The 23,570-nt window shown below is 43.4% G+C and overlaps 1 protein-coding gene across 2 annotated transcripts in view; it reads right to left on the minus strand.

Annotated features, from left to right (window-relative positions):
- COL5A1 (collagen type V alpha 1 chain) overlaps positions 1–23,570 on the minus strand; it is a 245,575-nt gene that overhangs the window by 74,549 nt on the left and 147,456 nt on the right. For both annotated transcript variants that reach the window (XM_050926980.1, XM_050926979.1), the window contains exons 14-26: positions 22,332–22,388; positions 21,786–21,839; positions 20,288–20,341; positions 19,286–19,339; positions 16,888–16,941; positions 15,114–15,167; positions 13,397–13,441; positions 9,659–9,712; positions 8,031–8,075; positions 6,894–6,947; positions 5,246–5,290; positions 4,006–4,059; positions 1,074–1,118 (exon numbers count right to left, since the gene is read on the minus strand). In XM_050926980.1, the coding sequence (XP_050782937.1) occupies positions 1,074–1,118; positions 4,006–4,059; positions 5,246–5,290; positions 6,894–6,947; positions 8,031–8,075; positions 9,659–9,712; positions 13,397–13,441; positions 15,114–15,167; positions 16,888–16,941; positions 19,286–19,339; positions 20,288–20,341; positions 21,786–21,839; positions 22,332–22,388 (669 nt within the window). The remainder of the gene's footprint in view (positions 1–1,073; positions 1,119–4,005; positions 4,060–5,245; positions 5,291–6,893; positions 6,948–8,030; positions 8,076–9,658; positions 9,713–13,396; positions 13,442–15,113; positions 15,168–16,887; positions 16,942–19,285; positions 19,340–20,287; positions 20,342–21,785; positions 21,840–22,331; positions 22,389–23,570) is intronic.

Genomic DNA, 23,570 nt, shown 5'->3' on the forward strand with positions numbered 1-23,570 from the left:
AAGAAAAGAACATTAATTTTTTTAAAAAAATAATTTTCTGCAGCACTGAGGATATTTATTCGTGTCTGATTAACAGCTTTCCCCTTCACAGGTTTCTGTTTACATGTTTGGGAAGCTCTTCAGCGCTGCTTGCCAGGAGAGCTGGGGTAGAAAATGCTGCTAACTAGATCTCTGGTGCAACTACAGGTTTATAGACAAGCTGCAATTGTCCCAGGACTCCTTCCTCCTCATCTCCTCTGGCCAAAATCACAAGTGAGAAAACAATCAAAACGCATCTTAGATTCCGAAGGTTCAGGCAGGAAAAACGTCCAAGTTTATCTAGATTTCTATATGAGGTGCAAATCTCACAAGATCACCATTTCTGGGGCATTTCCAAACAGAGGGTGGGGGGGGGGGCAGTAACATTTTTGTTCCTTTGTTTCTAGACAAAGCCAGAAAGTAGAAGACATAGAAAGAACATTAAAAGAAACGCACAGATAGATGACTTGAACTTGGTTTTAGGAGCAGGGTTGCTGGTTTCTTATTCTTGCCACATCTGCTGGCCCATGCCCACTTCTTTTTCAGTTTCTGATTGGTGTTTCAAAAAGCAGTACGGCCAAGCCATGCGACTGTCTTCCAGCAAATGTTTAACAAAAGTTTTGCAAGCACAGCTATGTCCCTTAGGAGTGCGAAACACCCCCTTCCCCCAGCTTCTCTGACATAGCTATGCTCGCGAAAGCCCTAATGTAGATGCAGTTATACCGTCAAAAAAGCCCTTTTGCCAGTCTGGCTTATTTCATTAGGGGAACAGGTATAAATCATGTCGGCAAAAGAACTCTTGGAGGCTTTGCTGATATAGTTCTACCGGTCCAATACCGGTTTGCCGGTATAGTGCCAGTTTGCAGGTATAACTATCTAAGCAAATCCTTCCTAGTATAGACAAGGCCTCTCTCCTTCAGAACTGACCAGAGCACCTGAATGCCTCCAAGGCATTGAAGTCATCTGCTCAATGCCTAACACTGCATGCAGATTAATTTCTTCCTCCGCGTTCAGTGACACTAAATAAAAATGATGAGGGTCTGGTTAACACATACCTGACTCCCCTTCTCACCAGGAGGACCTTCTTTGCCAGGATGACCCTATTAATAAAACAGACAGAGAAACCAGGGAGAGGAGATTAATAATCAGATCACTGCTTTGGAAACTGACCATCCATTTTGCTCTATTTCCAAGGGGATCCTTACACATTAGTGAGCACTTACTCATGCGAGTGGTCTCGTTGAGGTCAACTGATCTATCTGCATGAGTGCTCGCCAACATAAGGGGACTGCAATGGTCCCTTAGTGGAATTCTACTTAACACTGTTGCACCACCTTGCATCTGCGCAGCACAAGACATTTTGCAAATATCAGTAACATCTCACAACACCTCTGCGAGTTGGGCAACTAGCCGTGTATCTATTTTGCGAAGAGGGAACTGTGGCACAATGTGGCTAAATGTCACACCCAAGGCCATGCGGCAAGTCCATGGCAGAGTCAGGAATAAAACTCAGAAGTTCTGGATCCCACTCCCGTGTTTTAATCACTAGGCCACTTTTGCTCCTGATATTTGCTGTTATTAGGTCGGTGATGGGAAAAAAAATCCAGCTGTACAACCCTGGAGAGTATGTTGGGAAGGCTGTGATGGCCAGATTTCCACACTGCAATCATTTGCTAATTACTGGAATCAGTTGCATGATCTCATGATAAACACTCAGTTAACCTGCATCCCCACTGCATGCTGACTGTCTGGACACTGGTCGGCTTTCTTCTTGAGCTTGGGAGCTGAATAACCCAACGTCCTGTAGCTTCCAACACATTCTTATTCAGTGTCTTTAGAAGCCTTTTGTTGAGATTTCTATCGGTACAAAACAAAAGTACCATTTTCCATCCTGAAAAACTGCTTCTAATCAAGCACAGTGCACTAGTGAAGCATTGTGAAGAGCCAATGAGTGCCTTTGCAATAGATTTGCTTACTAAAGGACCAAACACACTGCCAAGGCAAAACATCCCTCTTGGGTTTGCAGTGTCACACAAACACATTAACCTCTTAGCTGTGGCACATAATGCACATTCATAATATTTTCGTACGAAAGAAACAGGAGGGCACCCAGACACACTGCAGGCTCTCAAAGCCCTAAGTACATTTGCAGTAAGTAGGTTTTTCATCAGCAGCCTCCTGTCTGAACCTGCCAATGACCTTCTTGCAACCACTTAACAAGCATAACCATAAACCATTTCCCAAGGTAACCCTGCATAAAGGAGAACATCAGACTAGCAGGATTTCATACAAAGGATCTGATTTATAGAAAACTAATCTCCCTTGTTATACTCACAAATATATGCTGCTATTTTGATATCTGAAGGTGCCATGATGTAGCCAGATATCTAAACAGCATCAACAGCACCCATACACACCTGGGGGCACAAAACGGTGCCTGCACCAATTTACTCATCTCTAGATCTATCAGTGCAGCGGTGGGTGTCAATGGAAGTCCTGGCCGAGGTCTAAATCTGCACCATATATCATATCGTCACCAATTTCAAAAAGTGCAGCTTCATTACCGGCCCTGTGATCAATAACTGACAAGGGACTTGGTTGGTCCTTGCAGCGAGATGCCAAATGATTTGGGGGATTTTTAAAAGGAATTTAGTAAATGCCACATATCTTCAGAGTCCGATTACTACAGAGCATCTGGGCATCCTGTTATTCCTTAAGATGGTGCAACACTCCTATTTAAAACCTGCCCTAGACGATCTTCAGGCCACACAGTTCCCAATGAGAACAAACGGAGCTGTGTGTGACACTGAAGAGGATATGTGACCCTTAGTCTACATAAAAACTAGACCTGACAGATTTTATGACCGAGCAGCTCCACCGGAGGCTGCTCTGAGAATTTCACACCAAGAGCAACAGCCTTAAAGAGACTCTGTTCTATTGACTCAGCTAACATTTTTATGAGACAGCTAAATTCCCCGAGTGGGAAGGATAATCCCCAGATAGAAAACGTAATTTTTCAGCATGTTCTGCATTTACGTTAGGGAATGTAACCGTTTAACGTTTGTTGCTTTTAAAATCAGACGTCTCCTTGGTGTGTAAAAAATTTGATCGAGTTTAAAGGCCAGAGATTTTCAGCAGCAGCTTCCAAGAAAGATAATGTTTAAAGTAGGATTATCATGAGGCTGCTAGAAGAGAACTCTAATGTGAAATTCAGGTTGCTCTTACTACCTGCATTGCAGAAGCACTTAGGGTATGTCTACACATGGCTGGCCTGGGCCAGCTAACTCGGACTCAGGCTAAGGGGTTGTTTAATTGTGCTGTAGGGCCCGAGCCCGAATGTCTACCCCACAATTAAACAGGCCCATAGCTCAAGCCCCGTGACCTGAGCCAGCTGGCCTGGGCCAGCCGCGGGTTTTTAATTGCAGTGTAGACATACCTTCGGTGTTCTAAGCACCACAGGCGAGGATTGAGACAGCAACTGAATTCAACCCTGTGGTCCAGGTAAAAGGGTTCATTTTTATTCACAACATGCATAGCCCCCTTTACAGGGACTGGTCTGAGGTGCCCTCACAGTGCTAGTGCTCCGTTCAATACACTCAAGCATGCATTTCAGCTGAACTACTGGGATTTAGCAGGATCCATAGTGTGTGTTAAAACGATGCCCATTCCTTACTAACTCCGTTGTTTACTGAAAATGATTATTAGCAGGGCAATCCTGAGAGCTGCGGAGCACTTTCCACTCCGGCTAGAATTGATGGGAATTGAAGTAGATGTGCAACACACAGAAGAACCAGCCCAGTAATGTGGGGCTAGAGGAGAACCAAACCCTGCAACGTGCCCGAGATGTCTGTGTAAATTCTGACTGAGGCCTGATCTTGTAAACCTTGAGCGGTACTGAACTTCCAAGGAGGCTGCCTGCAATAGGGATACAGCATCAGGTCCCCAGTGGATAAGCAGGGTGGGGTACCCTAGGAACAGACTACTTACCGGAGGGCCATCTGCACCGGGCATGCCAGGAAGACCAGGTTTACCCAGAGGTCCCTAAAAGATACCCAGCAACAATCAGAATCACTGCAGCAACAAGTGTCCCTTATGAAGGTTATTAAATGCTGACAGTCAGAGAACAAAGGGCACCATGTTACAGGCATATCTTTTGCTTTGTCTGAACCTGGTCTTGCAAATGCTGTATGTAAAGGTAGCTCCTTTAGGAAAGATGCAATGGCTCAATATGGAGGGCCTGATCCTGCCCCGTCTTTCACACCAGTGCAAACTGAGTGCACGGTTGGTGCAAAATGCTATCATCCTGACTGGGCAGCATTCTGCACTGATGTCAATGACCATGCGTGGTGCAGGGTTCTGGAAACCTGGGCCCACAGTGCATAAAATCACATAATAGAAAAACCAACAATTATGACAAATGGAAAGAATGTGGGGCTGCCCTATTCCCCCCTCCTTCTTGTTTTAATACAGTTATGTTACTTTCCTTTCATAATAGGAATCCTGATCCCTTGACTATGTCAGTGAGTGGCTGTACTGACACAACTTGAGCAATTAAACAAGAAACATCTTTATCCTTTAAAATGATAATTCGTTCTGTTCATTTTTCTCTGGGACAGCCTTTGGTCAATGATCCCATAACACTGTACATTAAGGGAAATTCCATTGTTGGGGTAAATGATACATGCCAAGGAAGTCAGTGGAGTGGGAGTGATGCAAATGAACTCGGGAGCATGAATTAATCCCGTCATTCCAGTGGGCAACATTTTGCCTGATTTAAAGTCCATGGTGTGGCATGGGTGGGAGGGAAGAATTTGTCCAGTGAGAGCAGTACATTAAGCAAAAACGGAAAGTCAGTGCAACTTGGCACATCTCCCTTGGGGAAGATCCTCATTAAATTCTCTGAATCCCCATGCTCTTACAAATGCTATCCCTTTAAACAGCTCTGCATATTTAGCCTCAGAAACAAACAATTTTAAGTCATCTCCTAACATTTTACATAGGCTGTCTTCAAAATGTTTCTCTTAAAATAGGATGTGAATGCAAATATTACAAATTAGAGACAAACTCCACTTCCTCCTCTCTGCCCTGTCTGGAGCAGGAGATATTAAACCTTCAGGCATACAGCTGTAAACAGATGTTGCATGAGGGAAAGTGAAGTATCTGAAGAGGCAAATGCATATTAATGGCAACAGCTGACTTATGTCACAGCTGCAGTGTATTAACGTACTTTATCGCCTGGTGGACCAATTGCACCCTGTGGGCCTGGAAGACCCTGTGAAAAGAAAAAAAGGGAAGGTCATTAAGAAATAAAATAATCATTCAAAATGTATATTGCAGCACCTCAGTGTAGCATCCTTCTAATACTTTCAATGACTTGGTATTTCCAATAGTTATCGAAATGTCTCACAGAAGATGATACTTGATTTTTAGATATATTATTTCATCCATAGAACTGAAAGTGCTTTACAAATGAGGATAATTAGGATGAAATTCAATAAGGACAAATGCAAAGTGTTTCATTTAGGAAGAAACAATCAGTTGCACACATACAAAATGGGAAATGACTGCCTAGGAAGGAGCACTGCAGAAAATGATCTGGAGTCATAGTGGACCATAAGCTAAATATGAGTCAACAGTGTAACACTATTGCAAAAAAAGTGAACATGATTCTTGGCTGTATTAGCAGGAGTATTGTAAGCAAGGCACGAGAAGTAATTCTTCCGCTCTACTCCGCACTGATTAGGCCTCAACTGGAGTATTGTGTCCAGTTCTGGGTGTGACATTTCAGGAAGGATGTGGACAAATTGAAGACAGTCCAGAGAAGAGCAACAAAAATGATTAAAGGTCTAGAAAACACAACCTATGAGTAGGGTGACCAGACAGCAACTGTGAAAAATTGGGACGGGGGTGGGGGGTAATAGGACCCTATATAAGAAAAAGACCCAAAAATCAGGACTGTCCCTATAAAATCGGGACATCTGGTCACCCTATGAGAGAAGACTGAAAGAATTGGGTTTGTTTAGTCTGGAAAAGAGAAGACTGAGAGGGGACATGATAACAGTTTTCAAGTACCTAAAACGCTGTTAACAAGGACGAGGGAGAAAAAATGTTGTTCTTAACTTCTGAGAATAGGACAAGAAGCAATGGGCTTAAATTGCAGCAAGGGAGGTTTAGGCTGGACATTAAGAAAAACTTCCTAACTGTCAGGGTGGTTAAGCACTGGAATAAATTGTCTAGGGAGGTTGTGAAATCTCCATCATTGGAAATTTTAAAGAATAGGTTAGACAAGCACCTGTCAGGGATGGTCTAGATAATACTTAGTCCTGTCAAGAGTGCAGGGGACTGGACTAGATGACCTCTCAAGGTTCTTTCCAGCCCTGTGATCGTACGAGAAGTATTGTTTTCAAGATGGGGAAACTGAGGCACCTGAAAGGGATGTGACTTGCCCAAGGTTACACAGAAGTTCAATAGCAGCACTGAAGAATATGTCCTCAGGTCTCCTGACTCCTAGTCCTATAGTCACGGGACCCTACTGCTTCCATAATGATTACATTAAAAATCAGAGATAACACTGTGCAGCAAATTTGGATTCAGAGCCAGATATCTGACTCCCTCAATCAATTTGATGCTTGGATCCAGCTTTGATCCATTACAGCAGCAGGAGCCAGTTGCAAAATGTGGATCCAGAATGAGGTTGTTTAGATTTAGAGCCCAGGCTCCGCCTTTAGGAAATGCATTTATTACTAGTCAACACTTTGGGCGATGTCCCATCTGAACCACTCTTCAGGTCAGGACATGTGATGGAGGGCAAAGCACATACAGAACTATAAACTTGACTCTTTCCTATCAAGTTGAAGAGCTGTTTCTTGCCTTACCTGAGCACCTGGGTTGCCCTGTTGTCCTGGTGGTCCCGGCTCACCTTGAGGACCCTGCCAGGAAGCAAAGCACGAGCTGAAAGGAGCTCAAAACCATAGCAGTAATAATGTCCATCCATAGCATTATGGAAAACAGTTATATACACATCAATTCATGCTAAAGCAGGGGTAATGAATTCTCATGCGACTAGGTATAAACTGACTATTATTGCAGGAGTCAGGAAGGGATTTGTTATTCTCAGTTGTGCAATTGTGGAGGGCTGTGACTGCCTATCTCCAAAGCACTGCTAGTGGCCACTGCTGGAAACAGAATATACCAGCTACCAAATGCTGCTGAATTCAGTTATTTAGCCACAGAAGCCATTTCTTCTTAGATTTTATTTGTGCATGCTGACATGGAGGGTAGTTATTTAAATCACAACCATAATCTAAAAATACTTTGCTCTTACACATATACACACTATACACAGTTATGTGCTTGTGTAAAAGTATGTAACCCTTCATTCAAGGATTCAACAAATCAGATTAATCAATCCTCACAGCCCAGTTATGAATTACAATCACAGTCCTCACTTTAGATGCCATAGCCAAGTGAGGAGTACAAGATCCCACAGGCTGAGTCTTTGGCAAGGCCAGGAAAAGAACCCAGGAGTTCTGATTGCCAGTGTCCTGGTCTCACAACTAGACAATACTTCCTCCCTCGTGTATATGGCAGTCTTCTCAGGGGAGGCATTATTGATGGATGAAGGACCATTGTAGAGGACCAGCCTATACAATAATTAAGTTCAACTTAAACCATGCTTAGGCTTTGTATTGACTCCTCTGCATAGAGGCGAATTTGACTCATGTAATGACAAAGTATTCTACAAAGTATGTAGTTTCTTTCCTGATGTAATGATTATATTCTGCTGTTTGGTGTAACAGCATAAATCATGATGAAAATGTTTGATCTTCATAGGGATGTAATATGTAATTTCATTGTAAATGATAATAAATTCACCTCCATTAACCATAGGAAGATATTCTCCATGGCTTGTACTGGCTTTGAAATCAACAGGGACTAAACAGTGATTACAAATCTAGTGTAAGATTGACCATACCTACATAAATAAATAGATGTTAGTAGAGAAGACTTACCACATTCCCCTTTGGGCCTGTTTGTCCATCCATACCAGTCACACCCTGAGTAGGGATTAAAAAAAATAAACAGCATTAAATTGAGAAAACATCTTGCTATTTTGAGCCCAAAATAGCAGGAAGATATAGTAAAAATGAATCAAATACTCTGTGGCCCTTTGGACTAACAGGAACAGCTGAGTGGAAACAGAATGTTTTTCTAAAGGTGCCTGGCAAAGCAGCTAGTGCCAAGAATTCATGCCAGGTTGTTGGATTATTTTGTTTTGTTGGGTTATTCGGTTTTTGGGGATTTTTTCCAAAGGCCATTTTAACATTTTTCCATTGGCTTTACCTGCCTGCAGAGAAAAATCAGCACCAGTGTGCAAATACTATATATTGACTGCAGGAAGGTTGTTTCTGAATAGTGGACAGATTTATAAAAATGGTGGGCCGAAAGATATCACATTAGAAGACAATGGATGAAGTAGGCAGAGCTATGTTAATTTACACCAGGTGAGGATTTGAACCACCGTGTTTTTGATGGTGTTTTTGCTGAAGGCTGGTTGAGACCCCCATAGAGATGTTGCAGTCCTTTAGAAAATGCAGCCTCCTTATATTGGCAATGAAAGGAATTTATATATGGAAACTAGGAAAAAAAATTCAGCTTAATACATTCACGGAGTATCATAGGTAAGTCTATGGCATCACTGCTCACAGCCAATCACAAAACACCAGCTGGGGGTCCAGCATTCTACAGGTTGATTCCTTGCACAGAACCAGAGATCAGTTTTTCTTGTGAGCTCTTACTAAACAAGCCACTTTAGGGACCAGATCTTCAAATCCCATCAAGTTTCAATGGAAGTTGAAGGCCTCTGAACTCACTGACTAAGGGTGTCATGTCCTCTTATAGCAGCTGGTCCATGAAGGGAATAAGAATCTAGGACTGTTGCCAGTAAAGGGAATAACAGGCACTGGGTGTTGAAGTCTTGGGGATCAATCACCCATGACGATCCCTAGAGCTGGTCCATACACCATCACTTCATGGAATGAGGAGCCTAAGACAGACAACCTGACTAAGCTCTATCTCCTTAAAAGGCCTGACTGAAAAGCTGCATGTTCTTTTCTTGGATTTAGATTGAAAAGCGGGGAAAAAAAACTGTATTAAACCAGGCTTCAGAACACACAGGCAAAAGTTAATAGAAAAGCCACCGTGGTAATAAGTTAAGTTCTTCCTTTCAACTTTGGTCTAGATGTTTAATTTACTCTATGGACCAAATTCCACCTTGGTATGCATGGGTGTGACTCCACTGAAGATGGGCTCAAAGCAAGGCTGAATTAGAGCTTTAACTCTCTCTTTACACTTCCTGCTAGGGTGATTGGACAGCCAGTGTGAAAAATCAGGACAGGGGTGGGGGGTAATAGGAGCCTATATAAGAAAATGACCCAAAAATAGGGACTGTCCCTATAAAACCAGGCCATCTGGTCACCCTACCTCCAGCTTTCACAACACAGGTGCATAAAATTATCCTTTTGGATTATCTGTCTAAATGCCTCAGTGGGACACACTAGCTCTGACTGGAGAACTCAACAGAACTTATTGAGCAGAACGGCAGGAACAGCAGGTATGTAGAGTGGTCTGTGCAACTTACCGGTGGTCCTGAGGGACCCGGTGGCCCTTTTGGTCCCAGCAAACCTCGGGGTCCCTGCAAGTGGAAACAAATATGCTTAGAAGCTCCAGTTAGGAAGAGCCCAACCCAAAGCCTTTCTGAGGTCGATGGAAAGACTCCCATTGACTTCAATGGGCTTTGGCTCAGGCCTTAAGAGAATCGAGGGAAAAAAATATTGCCCAGCCAAAGCCTTCATAGCACCTTCTTTAGGATCTGTTCCTGCATGGTTCCGAGCACCCTCTGTTCCCAGTAAAATCAGTGAAAGTTGATGTTACTTAGCACCTTGCTGGATCACATGCTTTAAAGCATGTTCTGCAAAAACATATGTTCCAGATCTAATTTTATGAACTGATGTTGCCATAAAATAGAGCGGAGGTCCCCAGTTTGTCAGGTGTGCCCCCTTAGGGGGCATCAAGGAACATTCAGGGAGGTGCAGCTGGGACCCAGGCATCCCCCACGGGGGTGGGGAGAGGGAGTGCCACCCTGCTCCCTGCTCCCAGCCTCAGTTGTGGCCACAGCCTCAGCCCCTTTACCCCTGTCTGCATCCCCCCTCCCGGAGCCCCAGACCCACTCCTGGCCCCAGCTCCGGGGAGCAGCATGGCCAAGGGTAAGGGGGGTGTGAGTAAAAATTTTGGGGACCACTGAAATAGACAGAGAAAGTGTGTGTGTGTCTGGGGGATGCTTTTTAAAAAAAGGATAGTCACTATAGATGAAGGCCTACTTTAACCAACTTTCAGATTAAATCACTACTGTTCCTGCACTTTCCTGCTGTGGAAGCAATGACCTACAAAATACTTCAGAGCAAAGTACTGCTCGGTGGACAGTACTGTGTGAAATAAATTCACGCTGCTCAGGCAGCACTGGGGTGGGTGTTTCAAATCTGAGTGGATTTAATTTATGCCACTGAAATGCTATCGACCTCTGCAGGGCTGGAAAAAAAGCGTTTGGTCTCAACTGTATGTTTCACTTGTATTTCCAAAAGGCGAGCCATTCTAGTCGAAAGTAATAAACGACTCATGGTGTTACCTCACATTTCTAACTTTACACTATTTGAGGCATAGCGGCCACCTCAGGGAGTTAATTGTGTTTGAATCTTGTATTTAACAGATGAATACCAGGGGTAGAATCTCCAAAAGGGCCTAGGTGATTTAGGCACATAGGGCCCACTGGCAGTGATTGAGACTTGTGCCTCTAAAGCACTTGGGGACTTTTGAGATGCCCACGCTTGGAAGCTCAGTTTCCAAAGCGAGGCACCTTAGCTCAGCCCTCAGACAGATCCCTAGGTAGACAGACTGGGCATGTGGGTCTGTGGAATGCCACATTTTTAAACCTAGGCCCTTTGTTACATTAGGATACATCTACCCAGAAATAAAAGACCCGTCACACCAAGCTCGGGGGAAGTGACTCAGGATGCCAGGGCTCAGGCTGCGAGCTATAAAATAGTAGTGCAGATGTTCCAGCTCAGGCTGGAGCTCAGGCTCTGAAACCCCACAAGGGAGGAGGGTCTTAGAGCCCATGAGCCTGAATGTCTATACCGGTATGTTTAATCCCACAGCCTGAGCCTGTCAGCTGACCCAGGCTCTGGGACTCACTGCCATGGGGGTTTTATTGCTGTCTAGATGTAGCCTTCGATACCGGTGTTCATTCATTGTCACGGATGAAAAGTACGTTTAATTGACGGACAGAAGAGTTAAAATAAAAGGTTATGAGATAAAACATGATCGTTTTTAACATTGAAACAGAGCGCATGGGCCTGAGCCTGGAAAGACTAAAGCTTAAGTACAACTGGTCACTAATGTTACCATTGACAGACTGCATATTTTGGCAGAGCTGGAAAATACCCATGTGGTTAAATCTTTGCAAGCCTGGGCCTCCGAAAAACAACTCCCTTGACTGAATTGGCTTCAGGGATTTTAACAAATGACAGCAGAATGGAATTAGATGCCTACAGGAACAAATTCTAAGGTGCCAGCAGTAAAACATAAAGGGGCCATATTCTACCAGCAAAACTGGCATTGGGTTTGATGGGACCAGGATTTGGCTGATGGCATTAGAAGATGTTCATGCAGATTGGGGAAGTATACATATGGGCCAAAGCTTCTTACGTTATAATTTCTACCTACTCCCAGCTGGGCCCTCAGCCATTTTTTTCTACTACTCATTTAAAAATAGTTTCCATGTATGCATTATTGTCATCTAAATGTCTCCTCCATTACTGTAATACCTGAGCACATAAATGTTTTTAAGACGTTAATAACCCAGAAGTTATTGCTTTAGACATGTATTAAGGAGATAGCTAGGTTGATGAATCTTTCCCAGAAGTTAATCAGACATCTCATGTATAATTTAGTCCCAAAGTGTCTGTAAATGCCAACCTTTTCCTTTCTTACGTTCCCAACATTTCTCGTCAGTTACTCTGGTATCACTAATCTGGTATTTACAACAACAAAACAGGACATGACAAAAGCAAAGCTGATGGCGTGCGATAGTATTAAAATGGATGTGAATTACCTAAGAAAATGTGTTTTGGGCACAAGAATAAGCTGATTTGAATGAAATGACAATTTTATTGCATAGAGGTATCTCCTTATTGTCAGAAAACGTTTTTGTTTTTGCAAATAAAGTCAGAATCTTTGGTGCTAGTAGCAACTGTGCTTTTAGACCTCACAAATTGGCAGAAATTAATTCTTGGGAGAGATGAGTGAGTACCGCAAAACATTCTCTAGCAATATTGGGTTGAACTTCTACACTGCATTTGCTCTGGTCACGTTAGCATCCCTTTTTGGCCTTGTCTACAATAGAGAATTCTCTCCATTGCTAACCCTGAATCAGCTACTCCCAGGTTAGCAGCATCAGGAGCCTTAGTCACTTATCCTGCAAAGATTTGCAGATGGACTTATCTTTTATGCCCTGTGGGTGGAATCCTGACCCCACTGAAGTCAATGGCAAAACTCACAATGGGACCAGGATTTCACCATGTGACTCCAATTCACGGGGCATCATGCTAAGTAGCTGTGCAAGCCTTTACAGTATCATGGCTTTGGTGTAGGTGGGTTGGGAACTGCCATTAGCATTTTAAGCACCATGCCATTTGGCCCCACTCTGAGCAGGGTTAAGTGACACAGTGATGTCTAACAGCCAACTTGTATTTGTAGTCTCAACAGTCCAGACAAGGCCCAAGTGTTCATTTCCCCAAACACTCGTGTGATCAAGTTTTCCCGGCATGAATGCCCATGAAAAACGAATGCTTAGCCTGTGTGTGCTTGAATACTCATAGAAACCAAAGCTTACGTACACTTTCCATGAGCCATTCGCTTCACAGCCAGGCTGGAGGAGCTCTGCTCATCCTACTTGACCAATTGCGGCTAAGCAACACAGCTCAAATTCTGGACTTTCCATTTTGACTAGGAGGCCACTAAGGAAACAAAACTACTGAGAAGTTTAGCTGAAAATGTTGGAAGAATAAATAAACTGGAGGAAACGTTTCTCGATTTATGAAATGGCTGTAAACAGGAGAGACAGAACAGATCTGCAAGTGACAACTAGAGTTCATTATCTCTTCACTGCCTTGAAGATTTAATCTAACACACTGTGTAGCATTATGTGACTATCTGTCACTATCCCTGCAAAGCACAGCATTAGCCATAGGAGCCCTGGACTACACAGTTACTGAGATACTGCAGAATGAGATGGCCACATTTTGAACTAGCAAGCACTTACAGGTTCTCCAGGTAGACCTCTGGGTCCCACTTCTCCATCATCACCCTATTTGGCAGTGGAGGGGAAAAAAGAGAGAGAAAATCAGCTACATTTCAGTCCCATCGTAGGTGTCTCACTCTTGTTAAATAATAATCACATAGAAAACCAACTTCCCTGGAGTAATAAAGTGGTAGTCGTGCATAAGAAAGTCCTCATAAGCCTGGAGACTAATATCATACGTGCAGAATTTACTGAAGATTAGAAATCCTATAAGGATGTTTCATAATTCATGTCTGTTTATAAAGATGGATTTTGTTAACAGATGAGATATTGTAGGAACGCTTCAAGGCTTGTGTGTCAATAAGCAGCTGATTTAGTAACTAACTGAACGGAGGAGCCAATACAGAAAAGCCAACATGGCAATTAAAGTTAGCCTGTTGGCTCCTTAGATTAGAGAAATTTAAAGATGGGGTGATTTTTAGGTCATCTACTCCATCACCTACTAATGCCCCATTGTTCCCTATAGAATATTCTTCATTGCTTTGTCTGGTTCATTTTTAAATTATTCAAACAATGGGGCTCCCTCCAGTTGACCTGGGAGACTATTTCACCTTCTGATGATATCACGCTTAGGAAATCAATATTGATATTCATGTTAAACCCTCTGTTAATAAAATCCATCTCATTATTCCAAGTCAAACTCTATCTGCGTCACATTCTCTTCCCAAACAATTCCTCTTCTCTCTTGAGATTTAAGACTGATCACATACTCCTTACATATTGTTCAGCTGACGGATAATAATAATACTTAGGTCTTTTCAACTCCAAAGCACTTTATGCTTAATTAATTAATCCTCATAAGCTATCAATGAGATAGGTACATGTCAGGAAACAAACGAGTGACTTGTCTAAGGCTAACATGACCCATTCCAAAGGTGGGATGAGAAACCATTTTAATGTTTAGTCCTCAGCAGAGTCTGGAACTCCTTGCCCTGAGACCTTGTCGCATTTTACTAGCGCTGACTGAAGAAGAGTGAGCAGGTAAGTGTATTTCACAAAGAAAAAAAATCATTCTTTTTTTTGTGAATTTTTTTTTTTAAATCTGTCCATTTTTCTGACAAAAAAAATCCCAAAATCTTTTGGAAAACATTTTTCAGTTCTTATTTGTATCCCTTCTCTCTCCCTCCCCAATATTACATCTCTTTTTCTTTTCCCTCTTTTTATTTTACCACTGAAAATGGGAGATAAAAAGAAAAATTCAAGTGAAAGGGGGGGAAAACCTCAACATTGTTCAGGTTTTCATTACTAGTAAGAGGAAATGGGAAACACTGAAAAATCCAAACATTTTCCACAAAAATCTTCATTTGGGAGGGGAGGGAGAGACATCAAAATGGGTTTCAATGAAAAATTTCAACTAGTTCTACATTTTCCCTTCACCGTGAACCCCGTTCAGTGCCATTGTTTAGTGCCATTAGTTAAAACAAGTGCCAAACAGAGAACACGATCAGAACCACTGTAATGTAGGCTGAGTCATGAGTATACGTATTAATGTTGCATGGATGCAGAATTCTAGTCTACCCCAAGACCTACATTTAAGATGATCAGCATTTTGCATTAAATAACATGCCAACGCTGGCTTGCTCTTTGTTTTCATTACATGTCTGATATCACACCTGCTTCTTGTTTACAGGGCTTGGTTCTGAATTCAAAAGGAAGCTGCATTCAGGGATAAACTTACCCTCTCCCCGTCATCTCCGGGTGCTCCTGGTGGACCTGATGGGCCTGGATCACCCTAGGAATGTAAGATTAGAATCAGCCACTTCAGGAAATCCCCAGAGAAGCCAAGCCAATTCTCTTCTCCCTCATGATGTAAAGCAGATGTGAGGGAGAACAGCGTCAGGCCCCACCGCTTTGCTCCCCAACCTTCATGGGACCAGGTGCTCAGATTTCCCCCCATCTCCTAGTACACTCAAAAACCCATTAGAATTATGGCCACTACTCTGTAACTATATAAGACGCTATTTATCGTGTGCACATATGTGATCCATCAGGCAGAGGAGCATCCTCAATCAACATCCATGGTCCCCTTTTGCCACGGAACAGTGAGAGATCGCATCCCACACTTGTCCCGCACGTGTCTCTCCAGTCCCACACTTCTTGCTAAGACAGTTGTGCTTCTCAACCATCTGTCTTTCCAGTCCATGTAGGGAAGATCACAGGGCTTCAGGAATGGAGGATCAGATTGTGTATGACAAGTATGTGCCGGGTGCAAGGAGGGAGAAATGTCACCATAGTCTATGAAGACCATCAGAAACTGAGTTGTATTATGGGCATGCAAAGGTGAGGGCCACTTGGTCATAGCCAGAAGAGCACTGGATGGTGCCCTGCATGTGACACTTCACAAAACCTAGGGCCAGCCCTATCCTCCATGATCAGTTTAACTAATAATGACCATGCCTCCTGAGCTGCACCTCCCTGGTGTGAAACTGGCAAGAAGGAAACCATCCCTGCGCAAAGAACAGTTGCCTGTTCCCCCATCAAACAGGGAGATTGTGTTATCTGAATATTTCTGTAACTTGAATTAACTTGGGATTTATTGGGGGATACCAAGATCCTGTTGCGTGTATGGGAAATGTCTTGTGGCTGACACGTTTTCTATCATCCAGGGCTAGAGCTTAATCTCAGCGTCCTTTCTACAGTATAACAGCAGCCTCAGAACTCACAGGGTCTGTTTCACTGGACTAGCACAATCCATCACAAACCTTCCCCATGATGTCTCATAATGGGTACAAAAACCAACCAGCGTGACTAAGGTACGCACAGCAGCTTCTTTGAGAACAGGGACCCTGGCTTTGTTGCATAATTACCATTCCAACCCAAACACATTACAGCATTTTCCAGCTGGTTAAACACTGCCCTTATGTGCTACCTTTCCACCCCAACATAGCATGTAATCACCATGTAATCTCCTCCACCGCTAAAAACACTCCCCCCTTGCTTTATAAAGTAATAGTTACATTCTTGGGGAGGCGGGGGAGGTGGTTGCTTGCCAAAATAGTTGGCTTCTTGCTTAATTACAAAGCACACAGACGAATCCCATTTTTTTGGCTGCCTTTCCATAAACGGCACCAAAAAAGCAGGTTTCGTTTCTTGCTTCTTTTCTACTTTTCTGGGGTTTGTTACCTCCTCCAAAAAGTCTGCTTCTGTGTCTTCAGAAGCTTTCAATGGCTTCCTGCCAGGTGGACACTGTGGTTGGATGTGTTTTTATGACATGTCCTATGCACTCCTACAGAGATCTGTAATCCTCTTACTCCGGCCAGCCCATGATGTCTCCCTCTCAGTTCTAACCACATTCCATGCAACTCCCAACAGCCTCAAAGCACCATATCACTCCCCACACCCCAGTCCATTTGGGAGCTCAATAACCCTTTCTAATGTTACATGGGCATTTTGTTTGGTTTTTTTCCTCTTTTTAAGATTGTCGCCAGGATGCTGTGGAAATGAGAACTTACCCTGTGCCCCTTCTCACCAGGCAAACCAGCCAACCCATCAAAACCTCGGTCACCCTACAAGAAAAGACAAGGTTAGTCCAGATTTCTGTTCACTGTTGTATCTCTTTCCACTTTGATTAGTCTCTGGGCCAAGGAGGGATCAGTTTTATGCACAGGCAATGGATAGTGTTTTGGCTTCTTATCACAGCCCCAAGGACGTCAGAATTAGAGATGAGAAAATTCCATGATGTCATCTTACCCATCTCGCCGATTACTGCCATTGTCCATGTAATGATTTTTCCAGCCTATCTTTGTTTCTCAAGCAATGTGGCTTCCACCAATTTCCCTGGGGCAGTATTCTACTGCCGAACACATCGCCCTTTAGGAAAGTTTTTGAGATATTCAATCTATATTTCACTGTCTAAATTTCATGCCATTACTAATCATAGCCCCTTGGTAGCAACTTAAATACCAATTTTCCCATGTCCATCAGCACCTCTGCAAATTCAATCTCTAAGCCCCCTCAGAAAGCATCCCACCTTTCTGGCCAAAGCTTTCCCTGTAATCCTGCTAGGGACTCAAGTGGAAAAATGAAACAAAACAGGAAACTGAGTTAATAAAATTAGGATCAAAGACAAGAAAGTTTATGGCCTAAGAAGAAAAATAGCCAGATCTTAAATCTGCTGACTTCACTTTGCAGTTTAAGTGGATGTTCCTTTCAATAAAGTGACTGAGGTTTCTGGTCTTATTTGAGAACCAAGAGGAAAGAAATGCACATCATAAAACTCCTATCCCTCTATTATTCAGCACCCTGGGTAGCCTCTGCCCTGCAGAGGTTCATCACATGAAGCTGGTGGGATTTATCTTATGCAAACCGAGCCTGTTGGAGGATCTCTCACAGCAGCACTTATCCATTGATGTTTTAATTCATAGGAAGAAGCCATGTGTAGGACTAAAGTTGGGAATTGCACCTCTGAGCTAAAACAGAGATCAGTTCAGCAGAGACTTGGTTGTGCTGGAACTAGCTGCTGGGGTCTGCAAAGTAGAGTGTATAAGAAACCAGTCACCTCACCAAGGAAAATCACTAGTTGGCATCACATTCTATGGCTTAGTCATCTGTAACTGTAAAGTACTCTATAGTGCACCATGTACTCAGCAGCTGACCCCTTGCAACCCAGCTTCTTGCCCACAACCTGCTAGATAAATAAAAGCGGGGAGGAAGGAGGGCCTTATGCTTAAAGAGTAACAACAAACAGCCTGGGCATCCTTGGGCAAATCACACCAGGATCAGAATTTGAGAGGAAAACAAAAAGGGGGTATTGATTTTAGGTGCTTCCATCTATGATGCTGGACTTTGCACACCTCACCCATAAAATAGGTTCTGCTATCCCTGTGAAAGTGCTGAAGTTACTTGTCCCCGGCCACACAGTAAATAACGAAGTTGGGAATCCAGAAATCCTGTCTCCCGTCCTGCTCTGCCAGCCATTAAACACGCGCTCATGCTAATTTAACTTATAATGGAATTACAGTTGCACACCTCTCCTCCTGTTCTCCATCCCTCTACTTTATAAGTAGGAATAGTCTGTAATGCCAGAGCAATTTAAAGGATAAATCCACCCGGCAAGCAATCAAAGTTGCCTACACAAGATACATGAGCCGTAAGAAGATGGCTGTTTTTTTTTTGTCAAGTTCTAGAGTGCCCCTTGAAGTCTGCCCACAACAGAATTAGTCACCATCTCGGCTACTATTCATTATTCTGTTTTTCACGTCTCCCTGGCATTCACTCCTCTGAGGGCAGTCAACACTCATTAACTTTACTGGATAAATGGTTTGCAGACTCCTTTCTCTATCAAGAAACTCCTATCTATTCCAGTTTTAAGTATCTACACAATGAACTACTTAACACTTCTAATATACAATTCCTTGGGCAAACTTTGTCTGCATTCAGTTTGGTGGAACAGCTCCTTTCTCGCTTGATAATAGCACAAGATGACAGGAAAGTAAGGGATTTCATCTCAAATATGATATTAAAATTCCATCACACACTTAGTAAGTTTCCTTACCCAGTTAATGGGTATTTTTCTGTAGTTCGATGTCATGACATTTTCAACTGTTCATTGTGTGTTTTTCATAATTGGGATTCCAAAGTCTTTGCTCTTCAACCACACACAGAGAGGGAGCATATTTCTTACTCTAAGGAATTTTTTGGTTTAACAAACCTTGCACCAAAAATCTCTCATTATTTTTGTCTGACCCTGGTGACTCATTTCCACCTCTAATATTTCTAGCCTATGATTATACAGACACTGCTGGACCCTTCCCTTCCTAGTGGACTGAATTCCTTCTGCCTAGGGTCCATTTGGTTTGTGTTTGCGAGAGCAGACATGAATGCAAAGAGTATATAAATATGTAAAGCTACCTTTGGTCCTGTCTGCCCTGGCATTCCCCGGGCACCATCGCTGCCAGCACGTCCCTGAAAGAGAGGAAATGCAAAAAAGCTGAGCAAGACCACAGGGACATCTGCTCTTTGGCTTGTGGCTGAATGAAGTTTTATTTAAGTCAGAATCCACTGGCAATGGGACTGTTTCCCTTGTGGGGAGAAAATGACCATCTGTTTTTGTGGCAGCAGCAGCTCTATCTTTGCCTGGCTCTCTAACGAAGGGTACAATATAAAATGGCAGGGACCCTGGATGCCAGGACATGGCCATTGATTTAAAAGAGAAGACATGAATAAAATATCAATCAGCACATTGCAAGATATGTTAATTATGGTGTTCACAGATTGTAATGAGTTAAAAATCTTATCAGTAATCCAGGAGTGGGTCATGCAAAATAGTTTCTTAATTCTCCCACCAGCAAGCAGAGCTGATGCTCCAGCATGCAGGTTTAAGCTCAACCTCTTAACGTGCACCTATGGAGATGTGTGCACAGGGTATGAGTACAATGTATGCTATCTCCTGTATGTATCCCATGGGTCTGATCCTCCGCTCACACTAATGAGAATCAGAAGTAAGCCAGTGATTCCAATGGAGTTACAGCAAAAGCAGTGAGAGAGGATCAGGCCCAATGCATGCATGCAGATATATTTTGGACGACTGAGGAGCAACCATATTGGAGAAGATGGGAAGCATGGAATAGAATGGGAAATGCACCTCACCCCATCATCCCTCTCTTTATGCCTTAGGACCATTAGGCCTCTCCATTATATGTATATAAGTTTAGAGGTACTGGGAGGCCTCCCTGTTACAGATATCTGCCATGCACAGAAGCCCATAGGTGGGTCTGTGACATAGGGCAGCTAGTCACCCGCAATGTATCGCCTTCTCAGGGACACTCTCATTGCCTCCTCTCCCTCTGCAGTTGCTTGGCAGCAGCAGGAAGCCGATTTCAAATACGTCAGAGAGATTCTGAGTGCACCTACCCTGCGGCCTGGTTTTCCTGATGGGCCTGGGGGGCCTTGAGTGCCTCGTGGACCCTGCAATAAGTTGAAGAGAGTGAGGAAAAAAACCAAAGCAGGTGATGATACACCATATGCATGTTCTCCAGAGGACAAGACCAAGACACAGGCTCACTCTAGCCAGGCCTGTCCGGTGCAGCTAAAAGAACAGTTAAGTCCTATCTTGCCATATCTTTTCAACTGGGCAGATTTACAAAGATATTTAGGTGCCTAGAGATGCAGATCGGTACCCAGGGGGATTTTAAAAAACACCAAAGTGAATTAGGTGCCTACCTCCCATTGAAAATCCATTGAAGTTCATCACCTTATCTACAGATAGGGTTTATAAAACCCTATCTGCGGGCTTAAGTGCCTAAACCCCTTTGTACACCTGGCCTAATGTAAGCAGATGTATAAAGGCAGATCCATGCATTCCTCAGGTGGCTCAGCGGAGATAAAAGAACAAGTGTGGAAACCAGAGAAGGAGAGGAATAATGTACCAGCTAAGACAATGCCACTAGCAAAGGTCACAGGGATCACAGGACATGTGACATTAACCTCACTGGACAGAGTACTCCGTACATCAAAAACCAGCGAGGTCCATTGTGCAAGGGATGAGGACAAGAAACTCCCATTGTGTCATGAGGACTGATTGGTGTGTCCCCAAAGGGAAATCTTAATCATGTGAACTGTTCCACACTTGTTGCTGACTCCATGTTCTGGAGGCAAATCCTTCAGTCCTTACTCGAGCTTTGCACTGTAAAAAATGGGAGTTTTGCCTGAGCAGGAGCTACGAACTAACTAGGGGCCTTCAGGATTTCTATACTGGACTTACTGCCTGCATTATGAAGGTGGGACCTCCAAGAATCCTGTTGCATCTTGTATTCAGTGTTTGCCCAGGCTGTGTGGATAGACTGATTCCAGTGGAAGCACTGTCAGCGATGAAGGTAAAATCACGAGGTTTAGGCTGATACAGGTTTAGAGGTGCTGGTAGGCAGAATAGACAAGAGCACTATTTTCCTCCCTTCTTACCCAGGTGAAGCAGCATGGCATGCTGAGAGCATGATTCTCCATCCACACCACTGAACCTGGTCAGCCCATCCCAGAATCTTACAGGACTTAAACAGGGAGCAAAATATTCTATGTACTGAGTGGTAGATTTGCCTGGGAAAAGATTAAGAAGGAAGTAAGGGCTTTCAGGATTTGATTTCCTGGATCGTCAGTACTGGCATCTCCTTCAGAAGGCAGGCAATGTGGAATATTCCACTGTCTCAGGATCTCTCAGCTCTGTATTTGGATACTCAAATGCCCACTTAGGTACAGAACGTATTTTCATATCTGTCCAGTTTGGTTCACCCTTTAGAAAGCCTGAGTTCTTCCTCCACGTAGGCCACTATAAAAGCCCTGGTTACAGGCTTAGTAGCTTTAGACAAGATCTCACCATTACCCCCTTTTGAAAATTACGTGATTTTCTCATACGCACCTGAGGCCCAAGGTCTCCTGGTTCACCTTTTAGTCCTCCGCTGCCTGGGGGTCCCTACGGATGCACAATACTGTTAGGTTAAGCTTTGCCATGGACAAGACTTGAACAATGTCAAGAAAGACCCATTAACCCCCAGGACCACGAGAGTTGACTGGGAACCCACACATTAGAATAACAACTGCTCCAGCAATTAGAGTCTGGGTGCTGAAACCAGCACTCTTCCAGGAGTGCGTGGCCATGTTTGGTGCACTGCCTCTCTGCCACAAGGTTTCATTCACAGAAGATGACAAGGACCTTGGCTGACATGGGGGAGTGCAGGGAAGCTGTGACAAGATTGTTTGCCCCAAAGCAGTGTGTACATCCAAATCCCTACACAGGGGCATGGGAAATGAGCAGAGGCCAGAGAGCAGGTGCATAAATGTGTGTGTCAGCAAAACGAAGGCCCTCTGACAATCAGGGCACTAATAATATCAGAGATCCAATTCCAAGGCAGTGCCTTGGTGTTAGCTTTGCCTTCTTGTCCTCAGTGTTTGGCTACTTACTTACCACAGGGCCTGGTCTTCCAGTAAGACCCATAGGGCCAGCAGGTCCTCTCAATGCCAACTGCAACAGAAAGAGAAAATCATCCAGTTTCCTCTACATCCTACTGCCAGACACAACCAAAGCCAGCAAGACCCACACCTTGTGCTGTCACCAGCAAAGGCTCTACACCACTGGGACCAGAAATCTTGCACAGTGGGCCAAAATCACTAGTGGCAGATGCTGGTGCAACATCATTAAGACCAATGGTCTTTGGCCCAGTGTGCATAAAACAAACCATGTGTCCAATGCATGCAAAGAGGCCCAAATTCATCCCTGATACAACTTCCTTGACTTCAGTGCAGTTAGACCAGGAACGAAGGTGCCCCAGACAGCCAAGTACAGATATGGAGTGTTAACTCTTCCTACATGCTCCTACTGAACAGAACGTACATTGTTTCCAGCATATGTGTATGACCATTTTTGGAGACAGTGTATGTTTACTCTGCAGGACACGGAGTGTACCTTATGTAGGGAAGACTGTCTCTTATGTAGAGACTATAACCTGTCTTGATAGATAAATGTGTACATATACACACGAACACTAAAGGCCTGTTCCTTAGCTGATGTTTGACCTCCGTAGAGCTATGCTGATTTACACTGGTTGTCCTTATTTCCCTTGATGGGCACTATGTCTGCCCTTTTCCAGTCTTCTTGAATCTCTCCTATCTTCCACAGCTTTTTAAAGATAATCGCTAATGGCTCAGATATCCCCTCAGTCAGCTCCTTGAGTATTCTAGGATGCATTTCATCAGGCCCTGGTGACTTTAAGACTTTTAATTTGTCCAAGTAATTTTTAACTTGTTCTTTCCCTATTTTAGCCTCTTCTGATCCTACCTCATTTTCACTGGTATTCACTATGTTAGACATCCAGTTATCACCAATCTTCTTGGTGAAAACCAAAACAAAGAAGTCATTAAGCACCTCTGCTACTTCCACATTTTCTGATATTATTTTCCCCCTTCATTGAGTAATGGGTCTATCCTGACAGTTCCATTTACAGATTTTTTGCTGTTTAATATTCTCATAAATAGAACAGCAATTCAACTTCATTTTTTTTTAAACCCAGTCATTAAAAAGCCATATAGCCAGCACCAAGTCGATAATTTTCACGGCAGGTAATGGGACTGTCCACACTTTATAACACCACTTGGACAATTTGTTCAATTGCAGTAATTCAATACTTTAAAAGACTGCTAATTATGT

This window comes from Gopherus flavomarginatus, chromosome 17, assembly GCF_025201925.1.
Source record: "Gopherus flavomarginatus isolate rGopFla2 chromosome 17, rGopFla2.mat.asm, whole genome shotgun sequence".
In the NCBI taxonomy this organism is placed as follows: Eukaryota; Metazoa; Chordata; order Testudines; family Testudinidae; genus Gopherus; species Gopherus flavomarginatus.